Source organism: Danio rerio, chromosome 17 (genome assembly GCF_052040795.2).
Source record: "Danio rerio strain M-AB ecotype USA chromosome 17, GRCz13ab, whole genome shotgun sequence".
Lineage (NCBI taxonomy): Eukaryota > Metazoa > Chordata > Actinopteri > Cypriniformes > Danionidae > Danio > Danio rerio.
Genome location: NC_141037.1, coordinates 26,520,055 through 26,538,701, shown reverse-complemented (window position 1 = coordinate 26,538,701; position 18,647 = coordinate 26,520,055). Strand labels below are relative to the sequence as shown.

The 18,647-nt window shown below is 35.9% G+C and overlaps 2 protein-coding genes across 7 annotated transcripts in view; both read right to left on the bottom strand.

The window, feature by feature from the left end:
* arhgef10 (Rho guanine nucleotide exchange factor 10) overlaps nt 1-8,374 on the bottom strand; it is an 87,463-nt gene extending 79,089 nt beyond the window's left edge. For all 5 annotated transcript variants that reach the window (XM_087290527.1, XM_087290528.1, XM_087290529.1 and 2 more), the window contains exon 1: nt 8,253-8,374. The gene's annotated coding sequence lies outside the window, so the exon portion shown is untranslated. The remainder of the gene's footprint in view (nt 1-8,252) is intronic.
* Nucleotides 8,375-10,694: 2,320 nt separating this feature from the next.
* Nucleotides 10,695-18,052, bottom strand: cln8 (CLN8 transmembrane ER and ERGIC protein). Of its 2 annotated transcripts, none has more exons than XM_087288381.1 (4): nt 17,894-18,052; nt 17,355-17,626; nt 16,448-16,807; nt 10,695-11,912 (listed from the first exon to the last, which is right to left on the bottom strand). In XM_087288381.1, exons 2-4 carry the CDS (start codon nt 17,541-17,543, stop codon nt 11,904-11,906), a joined length of 558 nt encoding a protein of 185 aa, XP_087144507.1. In that variant the 5' UTR covers nt 17,544-17,626; nt 17,894-18,052; the 3' UTR covers nt 10,695-11,903. The 2 variants fall into 2 exon arrangements, with proteins under 2 accessions (XP_087144507.1, NP_001108060.3); NM_001114588.3 differs by lacking the exon at nt 10,695-11,912 and adding an exon at nt 13,575-14,302 and having other exon boundaries at nt 17,894-18,005.
* Between the last annotated feature and the right edge of the window lie 595 nt (nt 18,053-18,647).

Sequence of the window (18,647 nt, the reverse complement as noted above, 5' to 3'; positions counted from 1 at the left end):
CAACCATTTCCAAGCCAAATCAAAAATGTTTATGTCCTTTTAGAGGTCTTTCAATATGTATGCAATTGTAGTGGTGTAAAGTAACAAATTACAAACACTCAAATTACTGTGATTAAGTAGTTTTTTCAGAAATTGTAAGTTACTTAGTAGTTTTAAAAATGTGTACTTTTTAGGGATGTAACGGTATTGTAAATACAGTCATACCGCAATATTAATTTTTTTCGATATTACCGTGGTCGCATGACTCGGTAAAACTATAGGTCTTCTGAGAAAATTTGCTCAGGCAAATAAAGCGAACGGGAGGTACCGGAAACTACAATTCCCATCAGCCCAGGCTTGGCCATCATCCCTTGCGGTCTGTTGTCGCTACAGTTCCAGTAATGCGGAAATGGAGTGTGCTGTAAGAAGCGCGGATAAAAAAAAAAACTGTAAATGTTCGAACCTAAGCGGGTGTTGTCGCTGCGCGCGTACTGAATAGCGGTGTTGTCGCGCGGGTTCTGATCAGCTGTGTTGTCGCGCGCGCGTACTGAATAGCGGTGTTGTCGCGCGCGTAATGTAAAGCGAGGAGGGGGGGTTGAGCGCGCATACTCAAGAGCGGTGTTGTCGCGCGCCTACTGAAGGGCGAGGGAGGATGTGTCGCGTCGCGGGGGCACTTTTGATCATTTTGGAAGGACACTTTCTATCCAAGACTAAAAAGGACATGTGCACTGCACAGGTTGAGCCCTATGTGTGCACGTGCCTGCAAGTTGGGGAATACGACTAATAACAGTCATGGGGACGGCAGAAATACAGCACACTGTTCAGATTGATGCAGACATTGACTTGTACCGCAAAGAGACCTCGATCTTACTTATGGCTTGTCCCCTCAAGTGGGGGAAAGACAATGCACAACGTTGCCCACTGCTGTCAACCTGGGCCAAGTCATATCTCTCTGTCCCAGAAACCTCAGTCCCAAATGAGAGGGTTTTTTTCTGTTGCAGGGGACATTGTAAATACCCAGAGATACCAGCTTTTACCAGATTATATTTATATGATAATTTTCTTTAAAACCCATCCCTATTTAAGTGAGTGAGTGAGTGATTAAATGTTGAATGTGATGAGTTTTCAACAATACTAAATTGAAACTTTATTTTTTTTACATGGTTTAATATTTTTTTGTCATTAAAATTGAAGTTCCTGTTTCAAAGCTTACAGATAGATGGCTAATTTGTATGTCATTGACACTTTTGGCACTTTTTTGGAGTATTTTCATAAGTTTTGTTTTTTCCTGTAAATGATTCAATAAATACCGTACCGTGACATTCATACCGAGGTATTACCGTACCGTGAAATTCTGATACCATACATCCCTAGTACTTTTACTTTAGTACATTTTTAGTGCTGCAGTCACTACTTTGTTTTTTCTTGTCTATGAGGATTAGAAAAATCAATCCTGTGATTCCTGTCCAATCAAATCCAACATAAAAGGTAAATCGCCTTATTATGAACTACCTCAAGACATGGGCGATTTATAATTGCAGAAAACTGTTTGGAAGAATTAAAAGTGTCCAAGAAGATGTCCAAAATCATCACACGCTGTGACCCAGAGACTGTTTAGATGCATGTCACTGATGAGAAACATGACAAATGTTTACTATATGATGATCGAAATGGCCTTAAAGACCCAACATTCAAAACACGTCAACATGATGCCAGATCGACATTGTACCCTAATGTCATAGGGACATTGCATATTGTTCGGAAATGTTATTCAGGTTTACATCAGAACCCAACGTCAGGCTGACATCAGTGTCCAACATCCAACCTGAAATCAACCAAATATCAATGTCTAATGATGTTACAGCTTGACGTTGTGTAAACATTACCACTATGATGTCATGTTGAATTTTGCTTGCCATACCTGACAAATAAATATCAGTTTTTGATGTCAATATGACATTGGTTTGAGATATCAACGACATTTGACGTCATTATTGGACATCAAAATAACGTTGTTATTAGACCCTGGCATGACATTGAATTTTGGTCACCTGACATGACAATCTAAATCTAAACTAATTTTACCATCTGAAGACGTTGTGTGCCTGCTGAGCAATAGCTAAATGCACTACAGAATGTTACGTTTACACACATCCCACAAGCTGCATGTAAATGCATCAGATTTTTACAGCATAATACTAATTACTCCAGTACTTTTAAAAGGTCTACTTTTACCTCATACTTTGAGTAATATTTAAAACAGATCATTTTACTCTACTTGCACTACATTTTACGCACGTAATGGTACTTTTACTTAAGTATGATTTTTCAGTACTCTTTCCATTACTGCGTAATTGGTCAATATATGATCAGAAACAAGCATTCCATAGAGCAGTGAAACAATTATTTTTAATAAAATGCCTTACTGTATATGGAATTTAGCACACAGAATAAATTTTATGGTTGAATAATGTACATCTGTATTTAGTTTGATGTGTTTAGTGAATTTGACAAGAAGTGAAATGTCATGTGAAATCTATAAATGTACATTCAAGTTAAATGGATTAAAAATATTTAAAAACGACCAAAGATTAACGATGTAGAAATCAATTCAATGGTTAATAGGTCCATCACCAAATATGTAGTTCCAGATCTGGTAAAATGTAAACGCGCATTTGACTTTGGACACTAGCGGAGCGTTGAGGATCACAGGACTGATCATGACACGAAGATGGCAATCACTGACAAATGGAGATTCGGCTGCAGGGAATAAAGGGTTAAAGTTCATTTTCACAACAATACCACAGTATAGCGAACCTAGTGCTGTGTTTGTTCCTGTCATTTTTCTAATTTTTGATACAATAAACTACGCTAAAGTGAGGGACTCACCAGCCGTTTGCTATTAAAGAAAGGAGCAGCAAAGACTATTATATGGGACTTTGTTAGACTTTCACAGGGACTTTGTCAGTAACTGTTTCGGTTCAAATGGAACAGCTTATATTCCTCTGGATCATAACATGTAAGTGTAAGTAAAATTGTTGCCTTGTTTTTTGTAGTTTTCAAAATATGGGTTTAATTGTTTGTTACAAGTTGTAGTCGCCCCGCGCAGCTTTGATCTATCTATTATAGATCAGTGCTTGTGCTGTATCTCTCAGGTTTTCCCTTAATAGGGGTTTCTCACATATCACGTCCAAAACTACATTAAAAACGTGATGCTTGCTTCTTCTTTTACTGATTTAAATGCTTTTTTTGTGCTCGTGATCCTCTCCTGTTTGTTGCTAAGGCCACCATCAGCTGTTCCTCACGTGCATGACAGTCAGTTTTCTAGGCAGAAAAAGTTCAACTTTTGGCACAGTGTGTATTAATACTGAGTGTACGGCGTTGTTATTACTTGGAGTTAGGTTTAAGAGTACAGTAAAATGCTAACGTTTAACTGCATTGTTTTATTGCACTCCTGCATTGGGCTCTCACATACTCTCTGCTACTTCATAGCGGTGGTGGGACCAATCATCACAGACTAGCGAGGAGGGGTTTGGGAACAAATTAATTGCTGAACAAATCAAATTAGAGACATTGGGATAATTAGGTAAAAATAAATGCATAATATTATTATTAAGACAATAAAAGTGTATTTTGACATTGCATGCATATCAGCCTGTTGTTGGAGACCCCCAAAACCAAAATATGACCTTTTATAATGCTTAAGAGGGGCATGCATTACTAGAGAAATGTCTGACAATTCACCAGAAGACCAAATTTGAAAATTCAGATGAATCATTACATGGTCTTAAAATTGAACAGAGGAATTGTTCAGAATAATAAAAAAATGCTGACTGAATGCAAACACCTCACATAAATGGTGAAGACAAAATGCACCACAAGAACTTACCACTGAGATGTTTAGGCTACTGCTCAAGGTCAAAAGTTTAATTCACAGTTAGTTACTGACAGAAGTACACCTTACAAACCACTAAATGATGGCCTGGAAGAGCAAACACCACATGCCTTCCATCTATTTTCTCCTGTAAACCAGCTTGAAATGTGTTAAAAGTGGACCTGTAAAAGCAAACTCTGTGACCTCAAGCAACCAACCCAATGACAACACACACACAGGCAGGTCAAGGCCAGCCTAAATCCTGCTGGGTTAGACACTAAAGAGAGGATGAGGAGACGAGAAATTAAGTTTGATTATGTACTTTATATACTAAGCCACTATATACTCTTGTCAGCATCACAATGGCAAAAAACCCTGCAACCAGATATGAAGTCTAAATACTAGCTAATTTGTAGGTTCAAGATCAGTCAAATTCTTTACAATACATTGAGGTAATTGGCTAAAATGAACTGACTGTGCAAGGAAATTAACATTACAATCCAGTCTTAGAAAGAGAGTCACCCTGTATGATCAGGAGTCATGGGTATTACCTTTGTTTCATTTCTATCTGTTTTTGACTCTCAAAACAAAGGTAGTTTTTTACGCCTATGTATTAAATCACTCATTTATTATAAACATTTGCGATATGTACATTGCGACATGAACATTTCCAATATTGCAATTATTTCCATATCTTGTGCAGGTCTACCTTTTTACTTGCATTTTATGAATCACCAAGGACCACAGTTGAAAGTAAAAGTCTTCTTAAGGGATTTTTATACATTGTATTGTTAACCCTTACCCTGGGTCATCCTAAACCCCAGATAAATGACATATTAGGTTATGTAATCACGTTTCAAACTGCTCATGATATACCCTGGGGTTACCGAATAAAGGTATTGCTAACAGACAATTCAAACTGTACATTCCTAATCCCGTGGTTAACGTTCTTATATGCAGTGTCACAAACAGCAGGTAACTTTTTTTTTTTAACACTGCATTTTCACATCTTCTTGTCTGTTTTTAAAACTGCTGCCATCTTAACCCACACATGATACGCAAAGGCAAGAAATCCAAAACTAAAACACAATTGAATGAAAAAAAGGTTTGTTGAAGTTTCTCATACAATCTCCTGATGGTACGTTTACAAGCTTTCCATATTTTAACATTTCTTACTTTTCTCATGGCACGAGTCTCGCTACTTAATTCCTGGTTGGCTGTCTGTTGCCAAGAGTCCATCAGCGACAACAAGCAAACAATGCGCTGTTTCACACAGAACAAATTTAACACAGCAATACAGGGTTAACACCACAAATGTGGCGCTAACCCTGCTATGGAAAATGACATGTGTGAAATGAGTCTTTACTCAGGGTTAAAAACTGTGTTCAGAAAGACAATAACCCAGGGTTAAGTACAGTCTGAAAAGCCTGTTATATGTTCACTAAAGTAAAACAAAAGTCATCAGCATATTGGTTAAACTTAACGGTTATAGAGAAGACAAATTCGTATTGGTTAACTGAAAAAAGAGGCGAAGCTGCATCACTCAACATTACAGCACATTTGGCATCTCCGTAGATTCTCAGCAGTTTTCAGTAATCCTTCACAAGACACAAAAGCTCATACATGGACATGGGAGCTCTAACAATTAGCAAACATAGATTCCCAAGTGCATTGCCTGACCACAACATTAGATCACCCAATAAAACCCCATCTGCCCCAACTCGGCTAGCACAACGAAACAACTCAAAGGATATAGCCAACAAAGAGGTTTTTTTTATCTCATTCAAAGTCCTTCAGCCATAAATTCCATTTTCTCTTTAAACTCCTTTAAGAAAGCCATGCCACACCACGCTGAATTGCCCACATATGACATAATCCGTCTCTAAACAGTTTTATTGCACATCAACGTCTGCCATGTGGAGCACTATACTGCAAAAAATCTAAGGAGATGTTGACGGGTTACAAAAAAAGGTTAGTTATTTGAACCAATAAGCTTCAGGATATGTTCTGCAAGCCTTCAAAAGCATGTAATCCACAGGCTTTATTTACAGAGCAGATCACTGTGAGTGGAGAAGCCCCTGCTCCTGTGGTGTGGCTATTTGCTAAGCAAATTGCCAGCAATCTGAGCAAATCCTGCTCTCTGATGCAAAGTGAGTCGGACAAGCATGGAGCCAAACAATGCAGTCGCACATGAGAGCTCTTCCCCCGTATCACACACACTCATCTAGAGAAAGGCCAGAGGGCCTCAGATTCCTGAAAGGACTGAAGCTCCCGGGGAAGGAAATGATGCCGTAAAACTTTGGGGAAGTGGAAAAGCTTCACTAATTAAAAAGAGCATTCCTTAAATGTTTCAGACCATTTGATCCATGTATAATAAGAGAGGTATGAATTTTTAAAAAGGCATGTTGCTAAGGTTTATTTAGCAAACTTCTTGACTGCAGGCACAATGAAGAGATTAACCTTCAGCTGTAGTACAGATTGTCTACTTGAAGGATGAGAACCGTACGTTCAAGAATGAAGGGTCAAATTCTGAATTTATGCCTCATATAGAAGGACACAGTGATAAGCATCTGTGGCATTTGCTATTTGTAACAATAAATTGAGTTATTTTAGCTTTAATTGAATTCATAATTCCCTTATTATTGAAAAAAGTATTTGCACATAACTTCACCTAAAATGCATTAGTTCTTTTTGTGTATTTTGAGGATAAATGACCAACAAAAAAAAATACATAAAAAAAGATTCAAATTACACCGAACAAAATTCATTACAAAAATAGCATTTTTCCAACAAAACTTGGCTATACGAAGTGGTCAAACATTGTTTCAGTGTTCCCTGTTGCACTTTGGGGCTTTTCATCTATTGTTTTATCAGGTAACAATCCAAAGTTATTCTAAATTTTACTTTGCGGCTTATTTTTTTTAAGAGATTGTTAGGGTTGTTGTAGCTACTAAATCATATTGACAGGAACAGAAATGAACTAACTTAGATGTGCTTTTGAACTGAAGCATTAGAAAACGTGGAAAAGGCTAATATAAAAGGAATGAATTCTACACAGTTTTGCAACCTTAAAGGGCTCCACAGACTATTCAAATAAAATGGTCTATTGTTGCACAAACCTGTAAGCATTTACAAAGAACAGTGGTACCACTAGTATTTTCGAGCCATAGTATCACAATACTACCATAGTATCGGTAAACCGTGCAAACCTACCCCAAGTAGTAGATTTTAGATGTACTGACACATGTGTTGATGCATTTAGTCTACCAGCAGATGCTTTTTGCATCAAACGTTTAGTTGCTTTTCTTTTCCAAGGTTTTTTTTTTTTTTTTTCGAGCCAGAAGATTGTTCATGTTTAAACTGTGTGAATTATTGAAACGAAAGTATAAAAGTAAAGATAGGATAATTATTTCAGACTTTCAGTCAACTGATCCTAATGAGCACTGTGAACTTAATCCATTTGAGTAAACTAAGCAATCTGAGCACAGTAAATTCCAATAAATGTAGAGAACTCAAACCAACTGAGTACTGTAAAACTCCATAAGTTAAAAGCAACTCAAACCGTTTGAGGAAACCGAATGCTACAAACCATTTGAGTTAAAAAAACAAGTACTGTGAACTTAAATTAAGTTGAAGTAAGGAGGTATTTAATTAACTCATTACCTTCAACACTGAGTTCAAATCTTTTCAAATGAGTGAAATTAACTTTCAGTTTTGAGGTAACTACACTCATTTCATTTGATATAGTATACTGTTGGGTTTTACAGTGTAATGTAGTCATGTGATGTCTACTTGTTGAGGGAATCCCGTTTATATTAAATGATAGCACCTTCTCTTGAAAACCGTCCAAACAGTTTAAAGTTCATCCACGTGTGTACATCAATTAGTCCTCTACGTAAAATGCATACTGTCGTGATAAATCATTAAATAAAAATAAATAATACCGAATGCATCTTTAAAACCTCACAAACAACATATTACCTGGTTTACTGCTAACGTGAAAAGTGTATATCGCATAGACCTTTTTTTGGACTCCACGTCTTTTGTCAAATATGCGTGCCCCATGACAGACGTTTACCAAGATCATATTGCTGAGATTTTTACTCAAATTTGACATGACTGTGCGCTGTTGTCACTTGCCACGTACAGCGGAATCCAATAACGGGAAAAGCGCAGCCGCCCCATCAGGCACAGCTGTAGAAACCTTCTCAAGAAATGTCATATCAATGCGCCAGCGTTCAGACAGTAAACTTCACAACATGGACAAACTGCTGCAAGCACATCCATTTGTCGCTGAACATACGCGCGTTACAAATATCCAAACCTAACGTTAATTGACTTTCAGTAGATTCTCAAGTGTTTAGGAATTTCATGCGCATGGTTTATCCAATCTACTCACCATTTTTTGGAGATAAATAAATCTTAGATTCCGTCTACGCCGCAACACGAGATTAGTTACAGAGCAGATCCAACATCATAAATATTCTCTGCATCATTTTAAGGACTGTAGGCAACTTTTCCACTGCTTTTTCCAAACGCGATCCAACCACTCCCTGGCCCCGCCCTCCGCTGATCTCTCATTGGTTCAGCCTTTTGTTGCCGTTTTTTGATTGGTTTCAAGTCAAGTCGATCAGATTCTCCGGGTCGATGGACACACGCGTTCCAATTTGTCACGTGATGAGACTGGAACCGCTCTACTGCTTATGCTTTACCACAGTAAATAATTACTTGATTAATACTTGTTGTTCTAAGATTGCAAACATAAAATATATAGTTTTTACAACACTTTTATAGTTATAAAATAACATAAAAATATAATATTTTAGGGTTGTGATTTAAAAACAAACACAAATACACTAAATAGTATAACTCTGTACTAAAACATTTTATAAAATCATTCTGGATTCAAGACAGTCAAACAGACTGATTTATTAATTGTTGGTTGAACATATTTAGTGTAACAAATGTAACAGGTCTTATGGGCACAAAGTTACATCAATGAAGTTTGGCATAAGTTTGCAGTGTTTTTGGGGCGCGGTACTGCACTCTAGTGATCACATAAATTCGGTACAAGTTTTATTAGTGTGTCATTCATATCCTTATTAGAACGATAAGATTTATTTTCTTGAATAGATTTATTACATTTACCTTTTTACATTCATTTGTCAGACGTGTTTATAGAAAGGGACTTTCAAATGAGCGTTACAGCTATTCATCATAAGAATGAAAATAATCACAAAAAGTTCTAGTGGCTAATACAAAGTTTAAAACAGGAATACATTAAAAAATGCAGAAGATTGTAAAATTTTCATGTCTTTGTGTTTATTTGAGAGCAATATATAGACTAAAAATTGTTTTTGTTTAATTTGTAATGCTGTAAAACATGTATCCTCTCCCTGTAAATTGACATTTATAAATTAATATAAATATACATCCATAAGAGAATGTATTAACTGGAAATATAATGTGTAAATGAATGAAGTGATAAGCTGGGACTAAATTTGATTTTAAATGCTATAACAGTGTTTATACCATGCCAATATTCTGAATGACCTTAAATGCAATTTTAGTCACTTTAAACTCCAAAAATGAAAAATAAAACAAACCTACAATCTATAATAAGTGGTATTGTGCTGCCGTCTAGTGGCTAGAATGGTGGTTGGGTATTAAAAATCTGTTAGTGACATGCACGATGGACATTAAGCTCACACTCAGACACAAAGACTAATGAGATGGGTAAATAACGTTACAATCAATAAATAATATGTTAAAATCTATAAATATATTGTTACATGTCATTAATTAATTAATTAATTTTCTTTTTTTTAAGTCCCTTTATTAATCAGGGGTTGCCACAGCGGAATGAACCGCCATCTTATCTAGTATGTTTTACAGCCACAACCCAACACTGGGAAACAACCATACAATCTTGCATTCACACATATTATTCAATTCACCTATACAGCATGTCTTTTGACTGTGGGGGAAACCTGAGCACCCAAAGGAAACCCACACGAATACAGGGAGAACATGCAAACTCCACACAGAAATGCCAACTGACCCAGCCAGGGCTCGAACCAGCAACCTTTTTGCTGTGAGACCTTTTTGCTTCTTGCTCTTTATACATAATGATTAGGTTTCAATGTAGTCATAATATGTAATCAAAATATAATGTTTAAATGAATTAAATTAGGACTAAATTAGATTTTAAATGCAATAACAGTATTTATGTATGATTCAGTGACCGAACCAACAATAAGTGGTCCAGTGCTGTCATCTAGTGGCTAAAAGTAGTAATGCATTAAATAAATGTTGAGGCCTTTTAAATGTTAAAGCAACACCTATTGTCTGATCTCCACAGCATTTTTGTGAAGTTTTGAGTATCCTAACAAGTGTTTACAGGCATGTAGACAGATATAGATATATAAAACTGCTGCCCACCTGTGTTGCATTAACCCAACCTCTGGCACATTTATAAACAGATATTTCAGCCCAGAAAAAACAAACTAACTTAGTGCCCCATTCTGGTGAATTTTTGTTTTTTGCTTCAGAAACTCCATTTTAATGTTACCCCTCAAGTTTTCAATTGGATTGAGTTGGTCACTCAATTATCTTTTGCAAGAAACCATACTTACTTGTGTGCCGTGTGTTTGTTGAAACAGAGGCATTTCCTCTTCATGATAAGAGAAGATAATCTATTCAGGTGTGTAGATGTATTCAAACTGATCTATGCTATGTGGTATACGATAATTAGGTCCAATATTATAGTGTGCTTGGGCTTGAATTTAAAACTCTTCACACAACCATGAAATGTTTGAAAGACAATAAAATATATTAACACTTTTTTTGGGCATGAAACATTTTATTTGTTCTCCCTTTTTAAGAAGATGAAATGTTTAAATACAGAAGAGCATCATCAGTAGCTTTAAAGCTTACAGATTAGGTCTGTATTTTAATTGAAACAATAATTTCCCAGCAAATAATTATTTCAACTGAAATGTGCACCCGTCACAACACTGATTACTTAATTATACAACAACTCTGAAAACACAGGCAGTCGTTTGTTGTTACAGCAAACAGAGTTTTAAATTAACCATGAAATGTAACAGGAATATTCACACAAATGATCAAAAATGATTTTGGAATGTGCAGAGGTACACACAAAACCCAAAATGAAATGTACTTAAGAAAACAAAATTAAGAAGAAGGTTAACTAAGACAATTCTATAGTTTTGTGTCATTTTGTACCTCCATTTCAAAGAATTGTGCCATTTAAAAAAACTCACACAAACAGCATTCTTCAACCTGCTAAACAAATGTGACACATTTCTACAGTTTACACAAATCAGCACATCTGACTCCCACAATGTGAAAGAACAGGCTGAACAAAGCAGAAATGCTTCTTTTAAACATCACTTAAAAAACGAGATGAGAAACTGAAGCAGAGGTATTTTAGTAGCTGATAGCTAGGTTTAACACTAGTGAGCACTTCTATAAATAAACTCATTACCATTTAAATATTGCTTAATTTTACCTGTCACTGTCAGACAATACTGCAGTTGCTCTTTGTGTTGTCCTCACAATACCCTGAGAGCTGTTACAGAGGTCAAGCAAAGTATCACTTCAGGCATTTCTCCTTCATTCATATCCAGTAGTACTATCAACTGATGTGTAAATGCATGCTAATTTGGCACTGTCATATTTTGCATTGTCTGTTGTAATGCGCATCATGCCAATAATCTAAAGTTTCTGCTTTTAGCTCGTCAAAAACATCTAAGAAGTCTAAAAATATGAGAAAAAAATCTATAAATACATGCAGAGCAACTCCAGTTTAATATCTAGTACTTAAAGTAACTAATAGAAATGTAAAATAAAGCAACTTTGTTTACATTCCTTATCCTTCCCTAGCACACAGACACACTAACACAGACATTCCATTCTGCAGAGATAGTTTGGTTTCATTCAGAACAAACCCCGTTTATACAGAAGACAAAGAGTTTAGTCAAACGTCCTTCAACACTCACAGCCCATAGTCACTGAACACTACAGCTCAATATTCCTAAAAAAAAAGAAGAAAAAAAAAGAAAAATCCTTTGTAAAAAAGGGAAACAAGTACAACATCTGATGTCTTTGTGCTTAAGTTGACACTGAGTGGCTTTTTGTGAACTTGAGTCGACAGATCACGTTTGGTCATGATGGGGTCAGGGTTTTCTTTATCACAAGACAATGAATCAGCGACAAGCCAAGCCTCTCAGATTAATAGTAAAGCAAAGAACAAGCACATCATGGGTGGAGAGATGCTGTGCTGCACAGCCAAAGTACAAACAGCCACTCCCATAAGACACAAACACAGACAGGCTTTTCCAGGACACCGAAGTCAGGAAATCAGTAAAAGAAAGGAAGTTGCATAAAATGGATCTCATTATATTTACAGGACCATGAATGTTTCCCTGAAGACTAATAATATTAATAATCATCATAATTTAAAATACTAATAATATTTTAAATAAAGAAAAACTATTTACTTACCTTCAAGTTATTTCAAACCTCAATGACTTCCCTAAACTAATAGACAATAGAATACGAAGTGTTACATGCTCTTTTGTCCATAAAATAAAAGTCAATCGGGTTAAAGTAACAGTTAAGCTAAAAATGAGCCGAAATGAGTTTATTGTTTCTGCAGAACACACACAAAAAAAAAGATATTTGAAGAATGCTGGAAACCTGGAGCCATTGACATCAATGGTATTTCAATTCACGTTTAGTTCTATAGTGCTTTTACTGTGTAGATCAGGGGTCATCAACCTTTTTGAAACTGAGAGAACTTCGTAGGCACTGATTAATGTGAAGGGCTACCAGTTTGATACACACTTTCTAAATAACAAATTTTCTCAATTTACTTTTAATTATTTTTCATTAATAAATAATGCTATTTATCTATGTGAAGACACTGATCATGTTAATGATTTCTCACAATAGTTGTAAATAATGATTTAACAAAATTTGTATTACTTCTTTTTAAATTTTTTCCCAAATGATGTTTAACAGGGCAAGGAAATTTTCACAGTATGTCTGATAATATTTTTTCTTCTGGAGAAAGTCTTATTTGTTTTAAATGTTTAAAGCACTATTTTAAGGTCAAAATTATAAGCCCCTTTAAGTTATATATTTTTGATAGTCTACAGAACAAACCATCATTATACAATAACTTGCCTAATTACCCTAACCTGCCTAGTTAACCTAATTAATCTAGTTAAGCCTTTAAATGTCACTTTAAACTGTATAGTATTTTCTTGTCTCTGTTATTTACTGTCATCATGGCAAAGATAAAATAAATCAGTTGTTAGAAAATAGTTATTAAAATTGTTATGTTTTGAAATGTGTTGAAAAAATCTGTTAAACAGAAATTTGGGAAAAAAATAAACAGAGGGGCTAATAATTTAGGGGAGCTAATAATTTTGAATTCAGCTGTATAACTTAATGTCATTTTCAATTTTACATCAATGCAAGTGTGATTTACAAAAGAATAGCTACAAAAAATATCAGATGCAGCTAACTAGTATGTAGTGCTATGGTGAGCTATTTTTAGAAAAGGCCCACGGGCAACTCATGTCTTCCTCGCGGGTTACCTGCCTACCATGTTGGTGACCCCTGATGTAGATTGTGTCAAAGCAGCTTAACATAGAAGTTCAGTCCAGATTTCAGAGTTAAAATTTACTTGAATTTCAGTTCAGTGTGGTTTAAGCCCAACTACTGAAAGTCCAAACACTTATATAAATAGTATAAAAAGAAAATATGCAAGTCAACTGATACTTGTTTTCATCATTCTTCAAAATATCTTAAACTGTGTTCAACAGAAAAAAGAAAATTATGTTTAGAATAAGTGACGGGTGGGTAAAATTTAAATTTGGGGTCAACTTTTACTTTAACATGAGGTTTTGTTTTGGACTGACTTACACTGTACGGACAAAAAATAAATAAAACGCAGTTCCACAGAAGCAAAACAGACTCGGAACAACACTAGGGTGCTCATGTTGTAGCAAATGCTACTAGTTAGTGCTAAAACAATTTAAATCAAACCCACTAAAAGCAACAGTCTCCTCCAAACTGTATTTCCCTTGGCATTAATCAGCTTGCATGGGGCTTTTGTTGTGTCTGCTCTTGTAATGGTCCATTCTCCGGCGGAGACTGGTTGTGAAAGTTCCAGTCCACAGGATTGAGAAGCTGCAGGGTTTTCTTATGTGTCCAAATGGGGTTAAGGAAGAAGGTGAGCAGGAAGAGGCCCGTGAAGAACAGCAGTCTCTGAGGCAGCGGGATGTGGGTGTTCATCTCCTCCCAGTGATTCAAACACACCCACCACATGTAATAGGACACAACCATCCGGCAGTGAAACATGTGGATCATCATCCACTGGTTAACTTTCCAGAACACCGTCTTGGACCAGCCCGCCTTAGAAAAGGACGGATGATTATAGTTTAAAACTTAGTCTCATTCATTACAGGGTTACAGTAGCTACACTGAGAGAATAGCAGAACTTATATTTTAACTCTACAGTGACAAATGTTTGATTTCTGGTTTCTAAAATCGAAACAAACTGTAAATCTATAGAAAATCACAGAATATGATGCATAATGGGTTACAGTTCATCTGAAAATGAAAGTGTGCTCTCAAATTTCTCACCCTCAAGTGGTAAGTGGTTCTAAACCTTTATATATATTTTTTTGTTGAACAAAATAAAAAGTTAACACAAGTAGATTGACATACATTGTTGAAAAAATACTTTGAAAGTCAATAGCTACTGGTTTCCAACATTCTTCTAAATATTTCAGTTTGTGTTCAAAAGAAGAGAGGAGAATTCAAACCAGTTTGGAACAAGTGAAGCGTAAATGACAGAACTTTTTTTTTTTTTTAGGTAGACTACTATCTTAATTAAAAATCTGATCTTTGTACTCAAATGCTACAAACATGCCACTAGTTTATCAAGGTCTAAATGACAGTTCACTTGTCAATTAATCACCTTCATGCAATTTTTAACCTGTTTAACTAGAGTCAAGTTATTTTGTTTAGATTCATGTAAAGAAAGTATCTGTAGTTTCATTCAATTTCACTGTACGGACATAAAAGCTAAGGAATTCTTAAAAACATTTTTTTTTTATGTTTCAACAAAGAAAGACAGTTTTTAGGTTTGAAACAACATGAAGGTGAGTAAATGGAAACTGTGTTTTTGTTTTTGGGTGAGCTTTTCCTTTAAGTAATTTGCTCAGCAACAGTCTCTGCAAACATCATGACAACATTTAGCCTGGAAAAAATGACAGATAATTTAATGCTAACGCCCATTGTAAGATATCCTGCACCACAGCCAAGAATGCAATGCACTTTTGTGTAATTAAATAGATCAGTGAAGCATTAAATTAAGCATGTAAAAACATCTTTAAGTCATGTCAAAACTTTCCCACAGTTAGAATTATTAGTGGGAAACCCTTGATTTTTTTCTAGTTGATGTTTCAAAAAATACAAAATACAGCAAGAAGGTCGCTGGTTTGATTCCCAGCTGGATTTCTGTGTGGAGTTTGCATGTTCTCCCCATGTTGGTGTGGTTTCCTCCGGGTGCTCTGGTTTCCCCCACAGTCCAAAGACATGAATAAACTAAATTGGCTGCAGTGAGTGAGAGTGTGTATGGGTGTTTCAAAGCACTGGATTGCATCTGAAAGGGCGTCTGCTGTGTAAAACATATGCCGCAATAGTTGGTGGTTCATTTAGTTGTGGCGACCTGTGATAAGTCAGAGACTAAGCTGAAAGAATTTGAATGAATGAATATTTTCTTTCATTTACAATAAAACTAAAAGTAAAAATATTGCGTTATTGCACAGATAGCATACTATCTATGTATACAAACTATATAATACCTATATACACAAACATTTACACATACATGGACCCAAGCTATCTGAACACACCTGATCTCATAAAAGATAAAAAGACAGAAAAGCAGTTCCTCTTTCTAAGTATGCCTCATGTTACAGAACTGTAGGCGTTCTCAGTTGTCAAGCTTGATAAATTGTTGAACAGAGAAAGAAAAAATGTTGTTTTTTTCCCACGCCAAAACAGAAGTGAATTTGGCCTACAAACGAGAAAGGCATTTCAAGAGCTCACTACAAACTTTTGACACTGGGGTCCCTACAGTAAGAGCTATCACCACTCTGAGAGTCAAAAACATATATACAGGGTAAACAATATTAATACCAGTTGCTCTTAACAAAAAACTGAGGTACTATGATGTGAGACAATTAGTCTGTATGAAAAAACCTGAACATTATTGGCAAAATAATTACCTTTAATCCACAAAAAACATCCTATATACAGTAACACCTCAATATATCATCAGGAGTCGCAGATATCAATTCTGTTTTGCTTGTATGTTTTTAGTTTTGAGTGTTGCAAGTCAGTGGCTATTGGCACTTTGACTCAACAAGAACCAAAGTTTCAGCTAAAAATCTTCTTTAATGTTCTACTGAAAAAACAAACCGAGTAACAGCTATACCAACTGCACTAAATCTTTTAAATAATTTTTTCCCCTTGACCTTTGCGCCTTACCTTTAGCAGCATCCAGGATATGCATGTGAAGGGTGTGCTCATCTCCAGGAGCAGTGTCACCATAGGGAGGAAATGACCCTGCCAGTTCCACACAACCGCCCCTGCAAACCCCGCCAGGGCGAAGAAGTGGTGAACAGCTAACGGCAGGTCAAAGGAACGAAACACCACATTGGACATGTGGAGGGCCATGTTTTCAAACAGGAAGAAGCCCGTAGAAGTTAGAATGTTGAACCAGGACCAGTCTTCCTGTCCGAGAATCTTATCAGAGAAGAGGACAGATTCCTCCATGAGGGCCCGAAGACCTGCCACAATGCCCTGAATGCCAAACACAGCCCGTGTTGCAGCCAAATCCCAGAAAACCTAGAAAATTTTTAAATGGTAGAACATGTTACTGATTTTTTAATAAAGAATTTAATAAAAGGTCTATTATGATTCAAAAGAGATACATAAAAGAAGTGAAATTTATTTTATTTTAGATATTTTTCGATTAATATTCATGTTGCTTCAATGCTGTCTTATTCAAAATATTTATGCAAATAAATATTAAGTTTCACATATTTGGACAGTTTTATAGTTATCAGTAACTACAATTTAAACCCATTTAATAGTAAGGGAAAAAACACAATGTCCACAACATTCTTGTTTATCTTCCTTTGTGTTTAACAGAAAAAGGTAACTCAGATTTGGAACAAGTGGAGGATAAATAGAGGTAAATGATGTCAAAATATTCATTTTTGGGTGAACTATCTGTTTAAGTTATTTCCGTTTTATTAAATAACTATTTATTTGCTCCCAAATTTCTTGAATGCAAGGTCAGTACACAGATTGCAAAGAGGATAGAAAAAAAAAAGATTTAAAATCCTTACAAAGTTTATAAACAACCAAAATAAATGCAAATGAATAGAACCTTTTCTTTGGCTGACAATGAGCGGTAGGTCTGAAACAGCAGAGTCGACAGGACGTGACAGAGGAAGAAGATGAAGGTGTAAAAGATGAAGCCCAGGCCAGTAATCTTCAGCTGAATGTCCCAGGAGGTGTAGTCCATGCTGAAGTCCTGACCAGAGGACAGTATTAAGTTATCTGGTTGAGAGGTCATTGCTCAGCCCTTTGAATTAATGCCAGACTGCAGTATCCTCTGGTAATGTGCCACAGCCAGCTCCCATGAAACCAATTACCGGTCTAGAAGAAGAAGAACAATCATTATATCATAAAGACATTCCATTTGTTTGCATTTCTCTGAGGGAAAAAAAGCTTTGACGTTATTTCCTCTACAGGATAAAAAGACATTCTGTCCCAAAACACCATGACACTGATTAAAAGAGTCTTGATTATATGTTTGATAGTTACTGTATGTCTTCTACTGACCGTTTAATAACTAGACATCATATCTAACTTACGCTACAATCATCTACATAGTTTTCAAAAGTTTGTTATCGCTTTTCTTACCTCATGTAGACGAGATAGCGGTAAGGAAACACATTCTTCCCTGCGTACAATAGATATACAGTATTGATATTGTCTTTTGTTTTCAAATCAATAACAGCATAGTCGGCATTCCTTCACCGGGTGCTCATAACTGCCTGCTCGTTCTCACAAACCCACCGTGACGTGAGGAGGAGGAGGGACGTCATATGACCTCATGTGGTCATATGACCGGGCTCATTTACAAACACTGCTGCTCTGTCACCATCTGCTGGATGCATTCAGAAGCGACAAGACAAGTTACATTTTAAACAAGTCAACAAAAATGAGGCATTAATGATGCACAGGATATAATAAGGATAGCATTATATAAATATTTTTATAAGAAATAAGTTTTCTTTATTATATTGTTTTCTTTATAATATTATTTACTATATTGTTATTTGTACTGTAAAACATATAATTTCAAACATCTTTACAACTTTATTTGATAAGCACTCATCGGCCACTTTATAAGGTACACCTTACGAGAACCAGGTTGGACCCCTTTTGCCTTTAAAACTGTCTTAATCCTTATACCACACATAGATTCAATGTACTGGAAATGTTCCTCAGAGATTTTGGTCCGTATTGACATGATAGCATCACGTAGATCCATGATGCAAATCTCCCGTTCCACCACATCCCAAAGGTGCTCTATTGGATTGAGCTCTGGTGACTGTGGAGGCCATGTAAGTACAGTGAACTCATTGTCAAAAAAAAAAAGATGATTAGATGA